At 36.1% G+C, this 25173-nt stretch overlaps 1 protein-coding gene across 1 annotated transcript in view; it reads left to right on the top strand.

Annotated features, from left to right (window-relative positions):
* The first annotated feature begins 736 nt into the window (after positions 1-736).
* grin2ca (glutamate receptor, ionotropic, N-methyl D-aspartate 2Ca) overlaps positions 737-25173 on the top strand; it is a 69384-nt gene continuing 44947 nt past the window's right edge. The window contains 3 exon segments of the mRNA XM_058771587.1: positions 737-1730; positions 20782-20987; positions 20990-21222. Coding sequence (XP_058627570.1) covers positions 20798-20987; positions 20990-21222 — 423 coding nt within the window. The 5' untranslated portion in view covers positions 737-1730; positions 20782-20797.

Raw genomic sequence — 25173 nt, 5'->3', positions numbered from 1 at the left:
GAATGACATGTGGGTGAGTAAACTAGAGAATTTTCATTTTTGGTGAACTCTCCATTTAAAGTACCAATATGCACTCTAATGGTAAACAAGTTCTAAAGATGTACTTTTGAGGGTATTACAGCACCAGCTTTAGCAATTCAGTTCAACAGTTCAACAAGTAGAATTTTGCATAATTGGATGCCAGGATTGCTGAATTAACCAATCAGCACCCAGGACCAGAATAATGTATGGATGGATGATGTTTGCTTGTACTTGTGTGAGTTCACTTGCAGAATTCAAACATGTAGGATCTGTTCTGCCTCTCAACTGTTTAATACACCTTTTTCACCATTAAAAAAGTGAGTCAGCGAGATAAATCCACCTCCTGAGCTTTAGCACAGAGAGAAACTTCAATTAGGCTACAGCATTTGAGCTGTTGGTAGTAAAGCCCAAACTAGATGCTGTACACACAAGTATACGGTTACAAACAAGATTATAAAGTAAAATTTGTGGCGATGCCGAAAATATTGCATTCTCAGAGTATGAAATTGCTACCAATATTATGTCTGGACTTCAAAGAATGAGAGTAGAAATGCCTCCCAATCATGGAAGCCATCTGTTTAAGAAGAGTTATTTAAAAAGAGAGAGAGAAGATGGTCTAGAGGAAGGGAGTAGGGAGGGAGGACGGTTAGAGAGAGAGAGAGAGAGAGAGAGAGAGAGAGAGAGTTAGAATAAATCCTTACCACATAATGATTACGGCTCACAAGTCCTGCCTCTGATATGGAGTGCAGAAGGAGCCGGGATTACAACTACAGTAATCTGAGAACCGCAAGTGCACTCCACAGCCACAGATGAACACATCAACTCCAACAAAACATCAGGGGTCAGGGGAAACTGAAATGGGGCACCTGCGAACGGGACATTGCTTTACAACTACTAATAATTACAAACTCCAGGGAATCAGAAGCTAAAATATCTGTTGGCTAGCAATCAACAGCCAGCTAAAACGAGAAGCTCCGCCTGTCGGCCTGTGCCACCTGTGTGCCCTTCTAACTGCCAGTTTTTGGAGTAATCCGTCTTTTACTGGAATGAGGACTACACTTGAAGAACATGTTGGAAACAAGTTAACAAGGTAAACGAAATTTGTTCTTTGGACTGAAAAGAACTCGGAATACGCTGAAGATTCCATTTGCTATTTGTTTGTTTTGACATGGAAAACAACGGACAATTCAAAATTCTATTTTACCCTAATGTTATTTTTGACACACAACTGAAAATTTATGAAAATCACTGATTGCTCTTATCTGATTTGGATGCAGATTTGGACCCATCCAATGAGAGTTGAGACACATGCGTCCACCTAACCAGTGACCATCCTGGACAAGGAGCTCTATGCGCGTCTGCACCAGGACACTTGTGGACAGCCGTCTCCTGCCTCTCATTTCTCCTCTGGCATCCGCTCTCCCTCCATCTCTCCACGCCACCTCCTCTTTCCCCCCCTCCCTCCATCCGTCCCACCCTCCCCTCACAGAAGATGATGTGACCTTCTGCCAAACTGCTAGAGACCATGCCACTGTCACAGTGGGCTGTTCTGTCTACACTGAAATAGAATCAAACAAGAGCCACGAGAGAGAGAGAGAAAGAAGGAGGGGGGGACAGGGGAAAAAAAGAAGAAGAAAAAAATCAGGACGAGTCACGGAGGAGAAAATGTGCTGTCGGGCGTCCGGGTTGGATGTGGTTTGCCAAAGCAGGTAACTGATCACCTTCACTTCTGGCAGGGATGTTGCTGGCGCACACATACACGTAGATGCACTTTAAATGGGATTTTTGAAGTTGCGCACCTGTTCATTTGTGCTTTTAGTGACCGAACTGGCAATTTTATTTAGGATTTGTGCAGTGTGAAATGAATGCTAAGTGTGTTTGGGTTATGAATCATCCTGAAAGTGCCTTACTGTGTTCGGACAGCGCTGCGAAACTGTGTCATCTCAAGCCGGTGCACCCACAGGTTGGATGCTTGTTGAAATAGTAAAGTTTTCATTCATGTCGGATCGACACCAGAAAACAAACCTGTAGGTTAATGCGTGTTGTTGCGGTAGTATGTCACTCCGTGGTTCCTGACTTGCAGGTACAACAAAGATCAATCACTTCTCACAGCAGATGGAGCGCGCTTCCCGTTAAAGTCGTTGTGCTGGAATGTTAAAGCGGCAGAAATTGAATTCCGTTGAGAGGTGAACTGAGAGATCTTGGATAGGAAGCAATGACAGCTTTCAGTAATTACTGTTGGGAGCAGTTATTATGGAGCACACACTGACGCATTTGGGATTTGTCCCGCTGAAGCTGTGATAATGTGCCACTTTCGTAGTGAGAAGAGGGTGCTTCATAAGAACAAGGTGGATAATGGAAAGAGAGGTATTTGGGATGGCTAGAAAAAGACAAAAGCTGGTCTATCAGATCCAATCACAAGTAATCCTGTACAAAATGTTCAGAGAAAGTTATTAGGAAATCGCAGTGGTGGGTGACAGTTTTAAAATTAGAAAGAGCCCAGTTAAATATATGCTCCAGGGCAAATGGAAAAACATCATCTCAATCATAATTATAACTCTTCAGTCATCAGTCATATCAAGATGATTTTCAGGAATAAAATAATAAATAGTAAAACAGGAGATGATTAGTAAAAAGCAACTGTTGTTTTCAAATATATGCGTGGAATGTGGGTAGAACTGTCACTTATTAGCATTCATGTGAAAAATTGAAAGATTTTGTTGAATGACCTGATTGCCCTTGTGTCCTTGTTCTCCTTCAGAGCAGTGCTTTTAGCGTAATACTTATTATTATTATTATTATTATTATTATTATTAGAACAGTGTTGTGTGAGCTGAGATATGACCTGATATGATTTTGCTTTTAATAATAAGAATGAACTTTGCCCTCACAGGAATAATGTCAATAATTAAACTCCTTTGATGACAAGTTTTTAATGTTGTATAGTTGTAAGCAAGTAGACTGGATTTCATTGTCTCTGTGAGCATATTTGCTGCAAAATGTACAGAAGATCTGTGTAGGGTTGGCACTGCGTGTGTAGTGTGTACTATGAAGGACACAGTGTGCGCTGTAGAAGTGTAGGACAGTTACGTCAAGTGGCCGGCTGTTACGTCAAGACTATAAGGTGTTCTCTCCTCATTCATGATTTAATTGCAGGCTTTGACATTCTGTATCATCCTGTGCAGATCAGTTGAGAAATCATGTCTAATTTTTCAGTTTTTCTTTCAACCTGTTAAGACGCACTTTACTAGATTTCTCAAGGTTAACCTGTTATAAGTCTGCAAAAATTATAGCTTTATCTTGTCGTTGGGCTAATAAACTCCAAAGTTCGCCTTTGTACCTAATTAACCCTTATAAGAAACATATTAGTGCCTTAGGGGTGCAAATTATTACCTTAAGTTGCTAATATGCACCCTTTGGAGTTAGATAAGGCACAAAGGTGTGAGAATGACTCCTAAGTCATTCTTAGGAGGGAACTGTCCCAGTAACAAGCTAAAGCTACAATTGTTCACATTTTTCACACAGATGAGACAGTAAAGAGTTTGCAGTTTGCACTTGCCGCAACACTGTTAGAGGTTTTTCAAAATCATAGGTGGTTGCTGGGGTGTTTGGAGTGGTTGCTAGTTGTTTTTTTATTGGCTGAAGGCAAAAAATAAAATAAAAAAGAGACACGCCTAAGTCTCTACAATAATTTTGGTCCTAAATGAGGCTCAGTTTCCTCCCTAAGGTTTAGTGTTTGTTCAGTTGTAGAGCTAATTTAACCCTTTACAGCCTGACATATAAAATAATAGAATGTTTCTGAACCTTTAGATAAAATATTTTTTTAAAAGTCCATATGTAATTTTTTTGTTGAGTATCATATTTGATGCTTCTGGCTTTTATGGCTCCTATAGTATGATATCACATATATGAGATCTTTGTAACAGTATAGCAGACTATTCATAAATCATTTGTCACTCTTTATCTCCCAATAACTTAGTAAGATGATATTTAAATGCTTAGCTTTATCATCAAAGCTCTGTGGTTTTTATTGTGGGGCAAAACATATAATAATACATGCCACAATGATGCAATAATAATTGAGAGACGTGCAAATAAACATTGCTCAAAAGCCTGATGTATCATATTTTCACTTTTTAACATGATTTTTTGAAAATATTATGAATGGATTATTTCAATTTGTTCCAGTCCAGTCCAGTAAGCGTCTTGAAATATAACTAACAGTATAAAAGTTATTCTTATAGAACATTTACTCTACAAAAATCAGTAAAAAACTTTCATAGCAAAAAGACATGTGTACCACAACCTGAAGGGGACGTTTTAAAATGATACTAAAAGGATTTTCATTCAGACAACAGAGGCATCTAGTAGGTAGTGTACAACAGGTTTTTCAGCAGTTTTGATCACATTGATGATTTAGACTAGAGGTTTTAGAAATTTCTGTATCAAATATGATACAGTAAGCTTTATAATAGTAACTATCAGAAATAGTAATAGAGACACACGATCTTAAAAAGATACAAAATTGGCCTTTCCAAATATGAGTGAGGAAGAGCTTGGGAAAGTTGAGCCAAGACATGGAGAGGGTGAGTGTGTGCTGCTTCTCAAATGCCGTGTGCTCTTCTGTGTCAGAGTGTGTGTGTTTGTCCACCCTGTTGTGTGGTGGACAAGTCAGTACAGTGTGGAGCCAGCGAACCCTGGGATCAATGCATCTGTTCTCTGCTTACACAGAACACAACCAGCATAGAGCCGACCGTTCACTCGCCTTATCTGTCAACACACAATACTCGCAATGCAACACTTATCAGATTCTGTACAAGAGATTTCATCTAACCATTAACTATACCACTTCTTACCAAGCTGTTTACTGAAACCTGTGCATGTCTGAGATATGCATTAAATGCATTAAATTAAATGTTGCAATTCACATTTCAATGTAAGAAAGAACTTCATGTCACTGTAATTTTAACTAGAAAAGCATATTTTGTCAAGACAAACGTTTAGTTTTTTTATAAGTTTGGAAAAAAGATAAAAAGTCTTAAAGTTTGCTGGATGATTAAGAGATTAAAAAGAAAGAAGGGTGGATGGATGGATGAATGAATACACGAATGGACTGAACGATAGATAGATAGATAGATAGATAGATAGATAGATAGATAGATAGATAGATAGATAGATAGATAGATAGATAGATAGATAGATAGATAGATAGATAGATGCATTTAGATTTTGGTGCAGATATTTATTCCCTGTAAAATAGGAGAAAGTTGACAGCTTGTTTTATTTTTAATCTCAGCAACTTCATAGCAAAATCTTAGCAACAACAATCAGGGTTATTAACTAAAACCATATAAAAACTTGCATTAAAATTGCATTAACTGAAAAAAGGAAGGAACATTTCTCATTTTAATTTAGTGTAACCATGTACTAAAATAACTAAAAATAAAAGAAAAAATAATAAAATGTATATAAAAAAAACTGAACCATTCCTGAACCATTAACTAAAATTAAAATGAAATCAGAAAATATATTTAAAAAATTTAAAATATTAATCAAAAGTAAAATAGTAATAATGCTAGAATAATCCTGTTTACAACATACTTTTCTTCATAAACTTTGTATTTCGAATGTAAGATTTGTTTTCTGTGTATCAGGGTGTCGACCAGTGCAAATGGGTCAAATCAGCAGTCAAACAAACATTTCTAAACAGATGCTGTCTTAATCCCTACTACGGCCGAACACACACCACATATCCACCAAACACACCGATATTCCACACATTAGGTGTGCACAAAAACCTGTTTGTGTAATGCAAACACACACAGTAGTGCTACACCACAGGTGAACAAACACACTTCAGTAACAGTGGGACTAAAACATTTCAACAGTTGATGTGAGGAATTACATTACATTCATTATGTTGTCTGAGATCACCCAATGCCACAGAACAACATTCAATCTTTGCACAGAGACACATGGAGTAAATGAATTACTCTGGGGCAGCAGTGCTGCTCTTGCTGGCAGTTTAATGAATAGATGTGGTTTTATGAAGATGACGCTGAAAGCCATAATGACAGTGCAGTAAATTCAATGACTGTTTGAACCATGAATGTTCACCCAAAATTAAAAATTCTGTCCTCATTTAGTTTTAAACTCTTACTTTCTTTCCTTTGTGCAACTTAATGGGAGATGTTTTACAGAATGTTCACGCTGCTCTTGAGTCTGTGTGACTATTCCACATATTCTGAATTCATACAATAGCTTTGTGTGAGGAACTGTGCACATGAGGTGGTGTTCTCAAAGTGTGGACAAAAAGTCATACAGGTTTTGAACAACATGGGGGTGAGTAAATGGCGATGTTTTATGTCTGGGTGAGCTGTTCCTGTAAGACGGTTTTGTTGTCCAGTATTTAAGATGAGTGACTGGCACTGCTCACACTGCTTGATGAGATCTGTCTCTCAGAAACAACATCCAGCGCTGCATCACACCATACAGGACAATGCCTTGTCAGCAAGTTGTTACATTATGTGTTGCCCAGAGCTGATCAGCTTAATGAAATGTTTCAATGACATTAAACTGACTCCATCGGTGAGGAGAACCTGATTACAACAACACACACTTAACGGTCATTCTCAAAATATGGAAACATTTTTAAAAATATTATTTAATGCCACAAATGTATCAAGCATTTTAACAACCGGCTGCATTCGGAATAGCATACTACCATTCAAAAATGCAATGCAAATTTCATTTTCAATTACAAAAGAGCTTCACCTAAAAAATCTATAGATTAAAAAGAAAGAAGGATGGATGGATGGATGAATACATGAATGGACTGACCGATAGATAGATAGATAGATAGATAGATAGATAGATAGATAGATAGATAGATAGATAGATAGATAGATAGATAGATAGATAGATAGATAGATAGAACGATGGATTGATAGATAGATAGAACGGTGGATTGATAGATGGTCAGATGGATTGACAGACAAATGGATAGAAAGATGGACAGATAGATAGATAGATATGATGATAGAACGATGGACAAACAGACATATAATTGGATGGATGGATAGATAGAACAATGGATGAATAGACAGATAAATGGATGGACAAATAGAACGATGGATGGATGGATATGGATAGATGGACAAACGGACAGATAGATCGATAGAACAACAGATGGACGGATAGATAGATAGATAGATAGATAGATAGATAGATAGATAGATAGATAGATAGATAGATAGATAGATAGATAGATAGATAGATAGATAGATAGATAGATAGATAGATGCATTTACATTTTGGTGCAGATATTTATTCCCTATAAAATAGGAGAAAGTTGACAGCTTGTTTTATTTTTAATCTCAGCAACTTCATAGCAAAATCTTAGCAACAACAATCAGGGTTATTAACTAAAACCATATAAAAATTTGCATTAAAATTGCATTAACTGAAAAAAGGAAGGAACATTTCTCATTTTAATTTAGTGTAACCATGTACCACCACAGATGGACAGATAGAGCGATGGATGGATGGATATGGATAGATGGACAAACGGACAGATAGATCGATAGAATGACGGACGGACGGACGGATGGGATGGATGGATGGATGGATGGATGGATGGATGGATGGATAGATAGATAGATAGATAGATAGATAGATAGATAGATAGATAGATAGATAGATAGATAGATAGTTTGTTAGCATATTGCCTCATTCATTCTTTATTATGAACTTATGTTAAAGGGTAGAGAGGTTAGTGATGCAAATGAGTTCAAATCAACAGTATTACATGACAAGCGTGACATGGCCACTGTGGGACAGATGAAAGAGCAGAGCTTGCAGGATTGCTCCAAGGTCATGTAGGGGAAATTGTACATTTTTTAAGCAACAAGCTCCCATGGCCACATAATCTGTCAATCAGTGTAATTCCATTGAGATACGGGCAGGAAATGAACATTTCTCCTTTGACTGCAGGTGGAAATGTGATTATGCACGTGTCTCTCTCTCTCACACACGAAGCTCCGTTAGCGGGGAACCTCCGTTGGCGCTCAGGTGTAACTGTCAACAAAACACGTGTTTGTATTTGTATTCAGAATGCAATCCAAGTGCACCTTGTCCACTATAATGTCCTCTGGCGAAGAAGAAAGCAGAACGCTGTAGGATGCAAAGAAAAACAACAGCAAACACCAAGCATGTCTCTGCTCCCCTGCACTGCAGCACAAGACTCTTAATGGGAATATTACATCTGTAATATCTATGTCATTTTTACAAATGCATGCCTTTGCAAATGTATCTGTACACTTTGCATTTTACAAGTGGTTGTTTATTGTTCATACGTAGGGTTAAGAGTTTGTTCAATTCACTAACCCTATAGACAGACATGAATCATGTGGCTTGTAGAGAAGAGGTGTGCTATCAAACTTATATTTACCTGACAGCCATGAAAACAGCTTAGAAAAAATCACCTAGATTTGCATTAAAGCAGGCAATATTTTTAACTTAAATTGAGTTAATTTACTCAAGGTTACCACATGGGACATTATTAGGTTAACATAATTTTTATGTAAGCAATCACCTACCAACCACCTACCATCCATTTTGAACATCTTAGCAACACAGCATAGCTATGCGCTGGCAACCAACAACATTTTATTAATTATTTAAAGGGGTCATATGATGTTGCTAAAAAGAACATTATTTTGTGCATTTGGTGTCATGTGGTTAAATTTGTATTTACGCGCTTCGAGGTTCAAAAAACACATTATTTTCCACATACTGTACATTATTGTTGCTCCTCTGTGCCCCGCCTTTCTGAAACGCGCAGATTTTTACAAAGCTTATCGTTCTGAGACGCGAGGTGTGCTCTGATTGGCCAGCTATCCAGTGCATTGTGATTGGCCGAATACCTCAAGCGTGTGATGGAAATTTTAAGCCCCATACCAATTCTTTAAATATTGAAACGTACTTACAGGCTGTGAGTCCGAAGCATCAGACTGTCCTTGCGACGTTGGAATTGGGTTTGAGACTTTAGTCTTTGCAACTTTACAGATCTTATCTATGCACAAACAGCTTGTAACACTCCAAAGACAAAGGAAAACATGAAATCGCATCATATGATCCCTTTAAGCCCCCCCCCCCCCCCCCCCCAAAAAGGTGGTAATTTGCACTGCTCTTGGTATATTGTGCGATGTTGTGTCTGTGTTCTTTAATGTGCATCTTTAATCCAGAATTTTCCTCTCCCATCGGTGCTTTTATGAAATTGCACTTCAATGCTAATTTGCCCTGTTTAGTATCTGGCTCTAAGTATAGTCATATACAAGTATTTTTGTCAAATTCACCCTAGAGATGTGACTAACACAGCTGCGTCCCTTCCCTGTGCAAAAGGTCACTGAACCTTACTACATTTTCAACACATGGGCGACCGAGGGGCGAATGGGTGTCAGTCCACAAGCCAGATTACAAAACAAAGTGGTATGTTTATACGCGGATTACTCTGCGTGAGTGGGTTCGCGGCAGTGTGAGCTGGAGAAAGCGAGAGTTGTGTGTTAGCCGAGGGAAGCAGATACGCTGCTGTTAAAGCAGTCCAGTGACATCTGGATGAGGGGAGATTCTGTGGCGGATGCCACAACCTCAGCTTAAGGCCGTCTTATCATGATCCCGCACTCCAAATAGCCCACACATCACACACACATATACATATATACATGAAAACGAAGATGCTTTTGCTTTGCACCATAACCCAACATGCACTGGAGTCTAGCGTTAACAGCAGTGCCATATAAGATATATGGAGTCTAGGGCTACATGTGTCAAGTAAAATGGATCGTTGCCCCTGCAACACATTTTCAATTCCAGCGTAATCTGCTGCCTTTCAGATGTTATTACAGTTAAACAGCCTGGAAAAAATCCTCACTCTCACGCAAAAACAGACCAAAAAAAGAAAAAGAGAATCGGCTTGTTGTGCTAAGAAGGTTGACAGTGAGTGAGAAATGTGTTTGGGGGAAAAGATCTTGATGGATGGACTCTTTGCATCCTTCTAGGACTCTGGGTTAATAGAGATCTTTACAGAATGTCCCAGGCGCTGGTCCAGGACCAGATCCGTGTCCTTTCTGATGGTCAAGATTAATGCTGATGAGAGAGAAGCCATGTGAAGAAGGTTATAACCTTTTTTCCTATATTGGGATTTTAGGATAAGATTTATGTATTAGGGGCAAGTGTTAATGCTGAAACCCGTTACCGTTTTTTTTTAAGTGTCTTTTTTCCACGTTCTTGTATTTAATGTCCAATATAACCACTGTGTGGACATTCTTTAATTCAGTGAGTTTGACTTACCTGTGACGTGATAGTGATAGTGATTTTTTTTTACACAATTTTTGATTAGACTGCCCCAAATGTTGATATAGGATTTAATTTGAAACAATTTTCGCTCAGATTGCTAGTAAATTTTACGAATAATTACAAATTAACGGCAAGTAACACATTTTATTAGACGTGAAATTTTGTAGTAGATCAAAAACAGTATATTAACTCAAACAGTATTTTCTTGTAAAATGTACTTAAATAATCGTTTAATATATTTTTTTTACAGCGCATTTTTACACAAAAATAAATTAAATATGCCATAAAATAGCCATTTTAATATTCAAGGTGATAACTTGATCATGACCTTTGGTGAATTAAACGTATGTGATGATGTTATTTGATAACAATTTATATGTATATAGTCATCATGTGCACATTTGAACCTTGACCACTTAATTTCTAGCGATTATCGCCGACTTGATTGCACAGATACTATTTAAACTAAACTGAGCTAGACAATGACATCTCTGAATGCAATAATGAAATGCCTTTAACTGAAAATTGAGTGTTTAATCTTATCATTATACATTACTGACACTCTATCCTCCAATTTGATACTGTTAAGTGCTTTGACACAATCTGTATTGTTAAAAGCGCTGTATAAATAAAGATGACTTGACTTGACCTTTTACAACTTTTTGTAATTTTATTTTTATTTATTTATATTTTATTCTAAAATTGATAAAACCAATAAAATGAAATAAAGGGATAAAAGATTTTTTTGTTAAATTGTTTATAATATTAACTACTTATTTTTTATTGACTTTGTAAAAACACAGTGAAATGAGTTGTAAAATGCAAATCACTGAAGTCTAATTGACAGAGAGAACCAGGACAGACCATTTTTAATTTTAATATGTTTATATGTTAGGATAAAATGTATTTATTTATATATACTATACAACATATAACTTTAAATCTTTTAAAAAGGCGTGATAACTAGATTTCTTATACAATTTTAGGATAATATTTAGATATGATCATGATAATAATAACAAATATAGAATACAATAATAGTATCATGCATTTTTAAAAGTTTTTGATTAACTTTTTGCATTGTGCCGTTCACTAAATGGTCCAGCGGAGTGACAAATGAATGTTTACAAGTTCAAATATTCCATGCAGTCTCTCAATTAACATAAGGTCATAAAATGCATGCAAAATAATTAGAAAATGTTGTTCGGATAGAGTATAGCATGTTCCACCGCAGGACACTTCTGTGACTGTCATGTCACAGTACCCATGTATCCATGAATTGATGATTTATTATTTATTAGAGAATGTCATGAGTGTAATTGAGGAAATGGTTAGCCTTTATGTTTGTTAGACATAAATGCCAAACTAAATGCTTAAAGTCACTCTTAAGTCTGAGATCTGAGCTAGTAACTCCTTAAACTGAAGCACGTCCTGCGTGTTTGTCTTACGGTGTATGATCCATCAAAATGTGGGGCTTGTTGAGTGCTACTGCTAGATTTAAAAATCTAGTTGCATTACATTTGGTATCTGCCCATACAGATCAAGGTTGACCCTCTATTTAAAAGATCTCATCAGATCTCTATAAAATGAGAAAGACTGAAAGACTTTCATTGTTGCGCATTGAAATGCAGTAAGATTTGGACGGCTCTAGAAGGCTGCATAATGTTAGAGCAGTCACCTTGTGAGGCGTTTGACTACCTGCAGCAGCTCTCAGAATCAGTCAGTGTCATGTTAAGCCAGCACGACTGCTGCATGACTGTGCTTTAATGAGTCTTAATGGCTCTTTAATGGCTCGTTAAGCCACAGTCATGCAGCAGCCTTAATGAGTGCCTTATGAGCACGTGCACATGCTAAAATACACTGTCAAACACAATACCACAGAGAGAGTCAGCACAACTCTCCAGGCCACATGGGTTAACTTGCTTCCTGTTTCATGGTTCGTAATGTACCTTGAGTTAGTACTTCACACTGCAATTTAGGTTTAGCACCGCAAAAGCTTAATATCCAAATGTTTTCAGTAGCCTTAAGCTAGTCTTAAGCAGTGTGATAAGCTTATAAGATGATGTAGTGCAACTAGAGAAACCCTTGATATTGAATGAATGAAGCATTTATATAGCGCTTTTATTGTGTATTGTTATACACCCAAAGCGCTTTTACAATCATGTGGGGGGTCTCTCCTCAACCACCACCAGTGTGCAGCATCCACTTGGATGATGCGACAGCAGCCACAGGACAACGGCGCCAGTGAGAGACCACACACCAGATACAGGTGGAGAGGAGAGAGAGTCATAGAGCCAATCAAGTGCATGGGGATTATTAGGAGGCCATGATTGATAAGGGCCAGTGGAGGGAATTTGGCCAGGACACCGGGGTTACACCCCTACTCTTTACGAGAAGTGCCATGGGATTTTTAATGACCACAGAGAGTCAGGACCTCGGTTTAACGTCTCATCCGAAAGATGAGCATGGGTTGTGTGATGTGATTTTTTTGGTTATAGGTTTGTGGATTAAATTTAGTAATCATGGTATGGCAGGTTAGCGTGGGCAGAGACCCACTGCCAGCCGATGCTGTATCTACATTCTTCTGCATGCAAAAAGCAATCTATTGACACCCAGAAGTAGATGGACATGAATAAATAAATATAAAAATCATAAGTATTTCATTATATTATAGTAGATGTATACAAGATGTTTTGGCAGTGACCGTCTTGCAATGTTTGACAAATAATAATACAAAAGAATGTACTACAGTAAAATCCTGTTAATTAGTAAACTGTAACAAAAAATACTTGAAATTTATTAGGTCTACCAGGAAAGTATTTGTAATTTTACTGAACATTTAATGTGAAACAAATGTTTTTTGGGGGGAAAATGCACGAATTAACTTATAATTTGTGGTGGAAATATAGTATTTAACAGGACAATGAGTACTTTTAACAGTTTATTATTATTAATAATAATAATAATAATAATAAATATTGTATAAACATTTTAAATATTTTAAATAATATATTGTTTTATTTTTCACATTACAGTAATGACAATTTTTTTCTTTTTTTGCATTGCTGTATTGGTTATTTGTCATTAAAATAATATTTGTACATAATTAGTCATTATAGTTTATTTTAATATATTGCTATATACAGTATGTGTGTGTGTGTGTGTGGAAGGCAAGGTCTTTTATTTTGATATGCATTGGTCATGACAGATCACAGTTTTTATGGTTAAAGCATAATATTTAACAATTTTTGCAGTATATTATTATTATTATTGTCATCATCTTCATCACTTAATTCTCCTGCACAACACTTTATATTTTAAATTATTATGCTTCTTATTTTTGTTATCAATTACAGTGCCTTGCGAAAGTATTCATACCCCTTCATTTTTTTTTTTCACGTTATGTTGCTGCCTTATGTTAAACTGCTTTAAATTATTATTATTTTTTTTTCCCACATTGATGTGGGGGGAAAAAAGGAATTTAAAGCAGTTTAACATATGGCTGCAACATAAAATGTTAAATAAATAAACAAATAATGAAGGGGTATGAATACTTTTGCAAGGCACTGTACGCCCATTAGGGTGTTTTTATGTCACAGCTAATGTTATTAAATTCCTATTTATTGCATTATTTTAGAGTCATGCATGTTAACGCTGGTATTTGTGGTGACAGAGTACAGTACAGTCAGCTGCCTGTAACCTGGAAGCACAGTGTGGCGTGTGAGAATCATGATGAACGGCTGCGGGCGGAACAGAGAGAAAGTATATCTGCGCATTAATGTGACAGCTTGTTACAGATGTTTATCACGAGGCCATAATGACAGGCATCATTTAATCAAGACAACACAAGTAAATATGAACCTGGAGCTTGTCAGGGCCGATGACAGACAGCCAGATGTTGAGTTACGATAGCTAAGAGGTGAAATCTGATGGCAGGTTGAATGAATGCTGCAGTTTAAACATTCGTCAGCACCACAGTCACGAAGACTCAGATTAAAATGGAGCACTGACCTTGATCTGATGTGACAATAACGGCGCCTGTTTATTGACTCGACTGTTTGTCCAAAAATGAGATCAGTGAAGGTGCGTCTAATTTGAAATTATTCTTTCACATCTCCTACACGTCCATGGACATTTTATGGGATCGGTTTGCTAAGCAAGCTGCATTGTTTAATCTTATTTTACTCTGACACTATTTTAATAATATAATATAATATAACAACAACAACAACAACAACAACAATAATAATAATAATTATTATTATTATATGCTTATATTTTCTATTTATGTATAAATAATGTACAAATCATTTATACATTTATCTTTTTAATATTTATCAAATTAAAAATATATATAATTTTTGCATCATAAATTAATTAATATTAATTATATTAATTATTAATTATATTATATTATATTAATATAATTATATTAATTATATTAATTATCTTTACCATATTTAAAGCATTTTAAATAAGCTTAAACATGATAAAGTACCATATTATTATTATTATTATTATTATTATTATTATTACTACTACTACTACTACTACATGCTTATTTTTATTTATTTATAAATAATGTATAAATCATTTAAGCAATAAATAATTTTTGCATCATAGTAATGTCAGTGAGGTAGTCAAGTGTTTTTTGTCTTGAAAATGTCACTTATATAAATAAAAAGCATAAATAAAATAAGCATAAAATTATAAAATGCCTTATTGTTATTATTCATCTTTTATTTGTATATAAACTTTTTCCCTTATCAAAGGATTTTAACATGATAAAGCACTTTATTATTATTTTATGGTTATTTGACATGAAAATAATTGTCACTTTATATATTATATTATGCTTTTTAAATTAAAATCTGTAATATATGACAATTATATGTAAAGCTATAAAGTATGTTAAAGTCTTTTGGCTCTTGCATGCAATTTTGCCGGTATGCTGTAATTCTTGTGCAATATTCAATTTTATTTCATCTGATAGGTCAAGCACAGGAGGAGAAGGTATTTCCTTTTTTTTCTCTTGATATTGCAATCAACTCCTGGATATGTGCCTCAAGTAGGGGGTTATGGGAAGGGTTGTATCTTTAAATGTCACTGTACCATTATGAGGAATTTGCCAGAGTCGGAGTGTGATGGACCTGGAGTTGGGATGTAATTCTCTTTGACATATCAAAGGCTCGGAATGCTGCGAATGAATGGGAACATGAACTCAGGGATGGATGGAAATACTTTCCAAAGAACTATATTTAAAAAAAAATGTCTAGTCCTAATGTGTGAGGACTTTAATGGGAATTTTTAATGGGATTATTTTTAAATGATTAACCTGCAGCGACAGTGACCTTGAGTTTACCAGTTACAACAATTTCTGAAAGCTTCAGAAACCAGACTTCAGCTCAGAAACGGGTTGATCTCACAGGGATATTTTGGTACTCTTGTTAAGTCTGATGTACGGTATCAATAGCAATCAATAAGAGCTTTGTGACTGTAGCTTTTCTTCTCTCTTTCCTCCACTAGAGGGTGTTGGACACTTCTTTGAGGTTTGAAGCACTGTATTAAGTTCCTGCTGCTAGAGATTGATCAGACCTGCAGAATGCACACTTAATATCCATATTTTATTTTTGCTCAAGACATTGTATGAACAAAAGACGTGTCCAAAAAAAGAGTGCTGGCGGATAAGGAGTGGAATATGAGAGGGAGACGGTGGGGCGCTTCATGCCAGGCTGGATCTGCAAGCGTTACTTTGATCTAATCTGGTCTATGTTCTCAGAGGCAGCACTGATTTACATGAGCCAAATCAGAGAGGTCACTAATCTGAGCAGACACACAAACTTTCTACTGATATAGCTCAGGACAGGCAAGGACAGTGACACATATTAAACCCATGCAGGGAGTGAGAGAATAAAATAATGTGTGAGAGAGACCAGGGGAAATGAAGTATAAATTATAGACTTGTAGATCGGTGGACTGGATTACAACTCTTAAAGGTGAAGTGTTTTATTCCTCTACCTCTGGGAATTGGAAAAATAATGATGCTTGTTTATTTGCCATTTTATTTGTTTGTGTGCCATTGGTTGGACAAACAGATAGCCCTGCCAATAAATTCATGTCATTGGTTGAGCAATTACTTCTATTGGGATAGTTGGGTGACACAAATGAACAGAATCAGTGTTTACATTTCCCAGGAAAAACAACCTACAGATTGCTGGTTTATAGCTGTTTCTGGATTTTAAGCTTAGATAGAGAGAAAATTGTATGATGTTGTGGCAGGCATTGCCTTTTAGCACCAAACAGCAGATTATAGGGATGCGGATGGCTCGCAAAAAAAAAAAAAAAAAAAAAAAATATATATATATATATATATATATATATATATATATATATATATATATATATATATATATATATATATATATTTGCTGTCAAAAAAGAAGAATATTTATAGGATTTCTAAGATTTTAATTAGTGATTGTTTTCTCAAAAAAATAAATAAATTAAATAAATTGATTTATTTACTGTATAAATCATTTAAATAGCATATGATTTTTTGCATCACAGCAATGCTAGTGAGGTTTGTAACATTATAAAACACCATATTGTTAAAAAAAAAGCACCATGTTATTATTATTTTTATTTATTTATTTATAAACAATGAATAAACAATTTAATATCTAATTGTTTGCATAACAGTAAAGTCAATGAGAAAGTCGAGCAGTTATTTGTCATGAAAATAATATCACTTATATTAACTTTATAAAAATCATTTTAAATAAGGTTAAACATTATAAAGTAACATTATGTTGTATTTTTATATAGGCCTACATTTTTTTTTTTTTTTTTAACAATATTCAAAGCATTATAAATAAGCTTAGACAAGGTAAAGCACCATATTATTATGATTATGATTATTATTATATGCTTATTTTCTATATATTTATTCATTTATAAATACTATAAATAATATATGTATTATTATTTTACATTTCAGTACTGGCATTGAGGAAGTGGAGTGGTTATTTGACATGAAAATAATATCACATATGTTTATTATATTATATTATACTATATTATTATACATATTTAAATAAACAGTTTTTCGTTGGTTGTTGTGAAATGTAACATTCTTAAAAGGTTTCTTGAGATTCAACCCAGATGTGGGAAGGAGGCTCATTAATTTCTCATAAACATTAGTCAAGACGTGTAATGTTTAAAAAACGTTTGATTCTACAACCCTATTAACTCATGTACATCACAATTCACTGTACATATGCACTTATGAATAATGCACTACACCGTCTGCATTCACATCAGTTACAGTAGCAATTTATATCAATAAATTGCTGAACATTTCTCACAGCTGTTATAGCGAATAAGTAAATGTAATCAATCAACCGAACAGACAAGCTTGTGCATTGAAATTAGTGTGTAGCCAGTGTATATCAGAGCTATTGGGAAAAAATGAGATCGTGCCTGTTTACTTTTTGTTCCACTTGATGGATATTTGTGTAACAAGGCCATGCGGGCTGTGTGTCGTGCGTCTCTTTCCTCCGAGTAAGCATGCATGTGCAATCGGCCAACTGCTGTGTTGAAATCTGTCAGTGTCACTGTATAAAATGCTCCAAGTCGCTTTAGCTAGTGTTTACCAGTAATGTGCTTTAATCAAATTCACCATGTTTTAATTTGGTTCATTTGTCTGTCTGACATATACCTGAATTAAATGGCCATATCGACAAAAGTAATATGGTTGATTAGGTCACTGATGAGCCTTTTGGTCAATCTGTTACGTTTTGCTCTTTGCCGTGAACTGATAGTTCCTCGTGTAGCAGAACTTGATTTATGTCCCTCACATTTGGTACAGAAAATGGCTTTAAAGGGATAGTTTACCCAAAAAACACAGTTCTGTCAACATTCACAGAAGAAAGAAAGTCAGGTTTGGAACGACATGAGGTCTTGTAAATGATGACTGAATATTCATTTCTGGGTGAACTATCACTTTGAGGTTTACACATAGCAAGAGGCCAATTTCAAGGTTATAACATCTGCGATTTAATTAACACTTTAAGTCGTCCAGCTGTTCAGTTTTAGAATTACCTCCTAAATATTATTATTCCTAAATATCGGTTAGAGAAATATACACTATCGTTCAAAAGTTTAGGGTCAGTAAGGTTTTATTCAGCAAGGAAGCATTAACTGTTTTCAAATTGTTTTCAACATTGATAATAATAATAAATGTTTATTAAGCAGCAATTGAGTATATTAGAATGATTTCTGTGAGGATCATGTGACACTGAAGACTGGAGTAATGATCATTGCATCACAGGAATAAAGTACATTTTACAATATATTAATATAGAAAACAGTCATTTTAAGTTCTAATAATATTTCACAATGTTACAGTTTTTCTTAAATAAATGCAGCCTTGGTGAGCATTTCTTTTAAAAACGCTAAACAAATGTTTTGAACGTTAGTGTGTACAGTATATATGAAGGAATAAAGTTATCTCTGCCACACGAGACCGTCAGATGAGGTGATACCATCAGAACGTGAAGCATGACATACTAGGAGGGATTACGGAGGATTACATGGTGTCTGGCTCATGAGACACGGTAAATTTGGTCAGCATGTTAAAAGTGGCATCTCCGCAGCACTCGCCTCCAGGCGGCCGGACAGCTAAAGCCATTCAAAGACCTGAATCCCTTTAAAAACAGTGTTGAGTCTGACGGATAACCCCATGCGTCGATACGGGTGTTGTTTAAGGATCGCTGCTTTGATATTAGTGGATCTGAGACTCAGAGCGTGAAGGAAGATTGGGCGAGTTATAAATGGAAGATGATAAATGAAAGCTGAAATTAACCTCGGTTTTATGTCTGAGGTTTTATATCCATATTGGCGGCTTAAAACAAGCTTTAAAATTCAATAACGTAACTTTAAGGCCAGTGTTAATAACATCTATATTGCCTATTGACTTTTCATTTCAGGGATTATGTTAGACGCTCTGCAAAAATAAAGGCCAAAAAGGCATACAAGTAAGGGGTCATAAATCCCCACGTTCTCCATTTGTTGTGAAAAGGAGATTTTAAGTTTTTTTTTTCTACAGTGGCCGCCATCTGTTGGATGTGATTTGAGAGTGGTGGCTCAGGACAGCAGCTGGACAGCCCGGTGACTCCCTGACTCAAAACGTGCATGCAACAACTCTAATGGCCTTTAACATTTAATACAAGAATAGTGCTAAATGATTTGCTGTGTTAATGCTGACTGACAAACAGAACGAGTCTGACGTCTGGATTATGAAGCATTATGGCAATGTTGGTACATGGATGAAACTGATCCTTTTACAACACCGTTGTGTGCACAACAGCTAAATTCCATGTGTGCGTGTAAAAATATAAAAATGAATAACAGCCATTGGAAATTTATTACATCATGAAATGTGTTAATAGGTATAATGAAGAGTGGAGAATGGAGTCAGTCTCCGAGGTCTTCACTTTTTAATAAATGGTTTACAAAGACAAGCATTTTTGTCTTTGGAATAATGTGTTCTAATGAATCATTCACAATTTGTTTTAATGAAATTGTGTTTTTAATGTCTAATAAAATGTTAATGTAATGTCCTTAGGCAACTGCAGTAATAGCTGATTTTGAATTCCTCAGTATTTTGTTATAATTTATAGAGGTAAATTTATGTACTGATTAACTATTTTTTTTTTCTGCCATCGACAACAAAATTGCCTATGAATCAATTCTGTGTTTGGAACGTTGCCAGAAAAGTCATTTTATAGTTGAATCTCTCAGTTGTAATTTTAACAAGAGTTAATGCAGCAAAACATTTGTGGTAACCGAAACGGGGGTTAAAAATGTTGTTGAAACTCATAGGTATGTTTACCTGCAGAAATTCTTTGGCAATCTGAATAAATCCAGTCTGAATTCAGATTCTGACTGAGGTCTGTTTAAATCAAACCTAAACTTTGAAGTCCGATTAACATTTTTGTTTATATGGCCCAGTTCATAAGACATAAATAAACATGAATGTTTGTAGAAGTAAAACATACTATATGTAAACAGACACTGTATATTCATACAAAAGCTCTCTGGTAAACTTATGCATCACTGTGCATGTGCACAAAATATTTACATCCAAAATATAGTGGTATGCAATTGTTTATATGCTTAGATTTGTCCTATTGATCAGATCAAGCTCAAATGGCTCAATTGAGGCGTTTACGTGAAGATTTTAAAATCACAATCTGAATGCTAAAGGATTATTTGGGTGCATGTAAACTATTGTTTTGATTTCTTTCTGAGGTGCTTTAAGCCTTAATTCTGTGGTTCAGCCACCCTTGAACTCCACCATCCCCTGTGATTGACATCCGTTTGTGTTTTCTTCCATCCATCCAGGCAGTAGGCGACTGAGATGGGCGTTCATCTAGGCTGTCTCAGCGACACACTGTGGCTGCCGTTGCTGCTGCTGCTGTCTGTCCTCTGCGCCCCCCGCTGCCATTGCCGCCCGTTCGGGATGGTTGAGCCCACCGTGAACGTGGCGGTGGTGTTCAGCGGCTCCGCCTACCAGATGGAGATCAAGGGGCGACTGAGCCGGGAGAACTTCCTGACCTGCCGCTGGAGGTGAACCCCATCACTGTGCTGGTGAACAACACCAACCCACGCACCCTACTGACGCGCATCTGCGACACGCTGGCTGCTAACAGGGTGCACGGGGTGGTCTTTGAAGATAACATTGGGTCCGAGGCCGTGGCGCAGATCCTAGACTTCATCTCAACGCAGACGGCCGTGCCCATAGTGGGCATCAGCGGGGGATCTGCCGTCGTCCTGCCTCACAAGGTCAGAGTCCAGCACCGTGCCAGTTTCTAAAGTCACTTGACCTGGATAGTTAAACTCTGATTTCTGGGTGTTCATGCTGAGATAAGATTCCCTCAGAGTTCTTTCACGGTTCGCATCAAAGATTCGTAAGGGATAATGTACGCTCAGCAGCACAAATAAACCCTGAGAGGGTCATCCACACCCCGATGTGAAATGCAGAGTTCCTGAATAACCCTGAAGGGGGGTATTTTTGGCTGACTGTATATTATCTGGCTAATTACGCGGTTACCTACCAAGTAAATAAATAAATGCCCATAAAATATTGATTTGAGATGAAATAGAGTACAGACTACTACAAAAAACATGAAACTAGCAAAGCTATGTAGGAAACTAGGGACAATGGTCTGATATACAGTTTAATGGTTAAAACATTTGACCTTAGAATCTAGAGAATGAACAATATTATGTCTTAATTAAAGTTCTTACAAAAGGACTTTTGAATTATTTGACATTTCATTCTTTCACGTTTCGTTACTTTTTGCATTCCTACAGGTCAAAAAAGAGCATACACTGTAAAAAAAATTTTAAAAGTTGAGCCAACTTAAAATTTTAAGGCAACCAGCTTCAGCAGATTTTTGAGTTATTTTTGTGGGAGATTCTCAAATTTTTGTTGTATAAACTTAAAACGACAAGTTGAAAAAACGTAAAAATCTGCTGAAGCTGGTTACCTTGGCTCAACTTTTTTTCTTTTTACAGTGTAGTGCTAGCAACAATGTCATGGGTTCGATTGCATGAACTTCTAAAATGCATAAATACCATGCAAGTCGCTAAAATGTTTGTGAAATGCAAACTTTCGTGTAGTTCTGTTTCCGCAACTGTGCTACATTTGTGCCATCAACATAAGTAACATTCATATAGCTCAAACAGAACAGCATGGCACTGAAAACGGGAAGGTTATGGGTTCAATTCCCAATAAATGATTGCTCTTATATAACTAACATCATGATTACATTGCAAGTTGCTAAAAAAAAAAAAAGTTCAGAAACTGCATAAATGTACTTTTCTGAAAGTGTGGTATTTTTGAGTCATCAACATGAGTAGCCTTCCTGTAGCTCAAACAGAATAGCATGGTTCAAACAACAGCAAAGTCATGGGTTCAATTCCCATGGAAAGCATGCACTTTTAAAATTAACACCTTAGTGTAAGTAACTAAAAATCATTTGAAAAATGCACTTTTGGCTCTGAAACAACATCTATGGGTAGTATTCCTGTTGGTCTAACAGAAGTGCATGGTGCTCATAACGCCAAGGTCATGGGTTTGATTGTGTAAAAGTTATGTAATGAGTACTACTGTGAACACTAGTGGTTTTTACTATGTTATTGAAACATTGTTGCACACCTGATAAAAACACTTTCATGCCAGCCAAACAAACCAATCTTTTGATGTCAAACAGATTTGGATCCACACCAAAAGCTCTAGTGTGAAAGCAGTATTAATTGGAGTAGCTGGTTGATTTAATTGGCCATTATGAATTTTCCTATTCCATAAAAAGCTATTTAAGTGGGGCTTTGTTAATACAATACTCGTATGACTGAGCAGCATAAGTCCCTGATGAAAAGTAATGAAAAAGTCAAATTAGGCACAAGCAGCAGTCTCTCAATGCTGAAATATCTTGGGACACAGCATTGAGTCCAGTGTTCATTTCCAGAAACCCTGAGGAGATAGTGGCTAATTAGAGAATCATCATTCATCATGTTATCATTATTTACAAGCTCTATTGATTTTCCCAGCCTGAATATAGTTTGCCGTTGGGTTGGTTTTCCAAAGTTTTGTTGTGCAGTAAACATCATTAATGTTAATTTGCTTTATATTTTGTCTGTGATGCTTAGGGGGTGGATAAATATGAAATAATAATACCACAATGACAGACAGTTTTTTTTGCTAATTTTAGACTAGACATATTGGAAATGTCGTTTTTTTAGTCAGCTTTTGCAATTTTGACATGTTCAATAATAGAAAATTGCTGTGCACATGTACTAAGTAAACGTTTGTACACACAACTTTACTGTATTGTAACCTTAAAGTAATTTTCTAGCAGAAAGTCTAAGAGTTATTTGTGAAAGAGCCTGGAAATTGTAGAGAACTATTGTACATGAACAGTTTTAATGAAGGCCGGTCTTTCTCTAGATGTGCGTCACTGTGTTGTTCAGCCACTGAAGTGAAACCGAGATCAGCTGACCTTTGCTTCAGCTCCAAACGGAGCTGCGAGGGACAATAGATGATCCCTGTCTGTTTTATTGCTTCTATGCAAATCATCATGAACAATGACATACAGCACAGTTCCAAAAATAAATATAGAAATATAACGTTTATTTAGGGCACAATATGAAGCCATAAAATAGACTGCTGACGTCTATAGAGAGCTGAAACGGTTGCTTTGTGATTCTGTAGCAGTATTTCAGCATCTGACTGTATTTATATTCAAAACACTCGCTGCACTAGAGCAGAATCCTTCTTTTTCTAATGCTAAATCCATATATCTGCATGGCTATGAAAATCTTTATTGCTAAGAGGCTGCAGCATGGCTAGTGGAAGAATATTGCAGGTTCGACTTTCAATAAATCTGTTATTGCATTTTTAACCAGACTAAAAATGTTTTACATGTTATATATGTTCTTTACGATCGATAGAAAGAAAGAAATAATTTTAGTAGATCTTAGCATCCAGTGTCGAGATCTAAGGATTACAGAATGGTTTGTGTTTACTGCGCTAGAGTAATCATTCATATTGAAGCTGCAAATTGAACCTGGAAACATATCTTAATGAGTGTTTTATTGCCACTTAAGGTGCTATTTTTGTGCATGAACCTCATGCACATAAAGAAGGAAATGGAGAGAGAGGAGTATATGGTTGTTCTCATCTTTGTTTGGTAGACAACAGCAATTTTGTGTTCACAGAGCTTATTGAGATGAAGGTATACAGTTTCTGAGAGGGACAATAAAAAGCTAAATTCTCTCAATACCTTTAATATTTCTACCACATTGTTTTGTAAGAGATTTTTCTACAATGTTGATTTTGTCGGTGATGTGTTTATTGACATTAGTCTTGTAGACTGTCACAGTCATATTTTCATCATCTTAAGTCATTCTGTATAAAAACATGCAAAATACATTTTGAATTTTGTACAACAGACTAGGAAATTCGTATACGTGTAATATGAATCCCAGGATGAGAGTTTAAAGAAACAGTTCAGGTAAAAAAAAATGAAGAGTTGGAGTTTGAAATATGGAGTTTGTTTCTTCATCGGAACAGATGAACAGAAAAATGTAGCGTTACATCACTTGCTCACCAATGGATCCTCTTCAGTGAATGGGTGCCGTCAGAATGAGAGTTCAGACTATTATTTCATAGCTCTTTTAAGTTTTAGGCTTTCACTGGCAGGCTGGCACAGTTGTACCCAGTGGACAGTTGACAGGCATCTCTGACTGATGAATGCCACTGTTACGCCAGATGGCCACCCTGCTGCCCACCTTTCCTGCATATACAGTAGCACGATGCAGTTTGCCTCGATGCAGATCGGTGGCCTAAATTGTCTCAGTCTGAGAACTGTGTTCTTTGACTGCGTTTTAGTGCCACGTTAAAAATAAATAAATAAATAATTACAAACAAAATCCTAATGTTTTGAGAATAATCTGATAATAGGCTAAATAGTGATATTTTTTAAAACTGTGAAGCTTAACGTAAAGCTCTGCACATATACTGTATGCTAAGCTTGTCAGTTTGTTTGTATCTGCTTGTATCTGCTATGGGTGGTACGAAGTGAGTTTGATCTTCCAATGTCTGACTATATTAAGCCATGTTAATTGTTTTTGAAATGGTTTTTCTTTCGGGAGGAAGTGCTAAGAGTAAAAATATTGTTGTTCCTCTTGGGTTAGTGTTGTTTTGGCAGTAGATAATGTTTATATGACAAG

This window comes from Onychostoma macrolepis, chromosome 03 (assembly GCF_012432095.1).
Source record: "Onychostoma macrolepis isolate SWU-2019 chromosome 03, ASM1243209v1, whole genome shotgun sequence".
Taxonomy (NCBI): Eukaryota; Metazoa; Chordata; class Actinopteri; order Cypriniformes; family Cyprinidae; genus Onychostoma; species Onychostoma macrolepis.
Note: the sequence above shows the minus strand (reverse complement) of the source record. Positions and strands in the feature narration are given on the sequence as shown.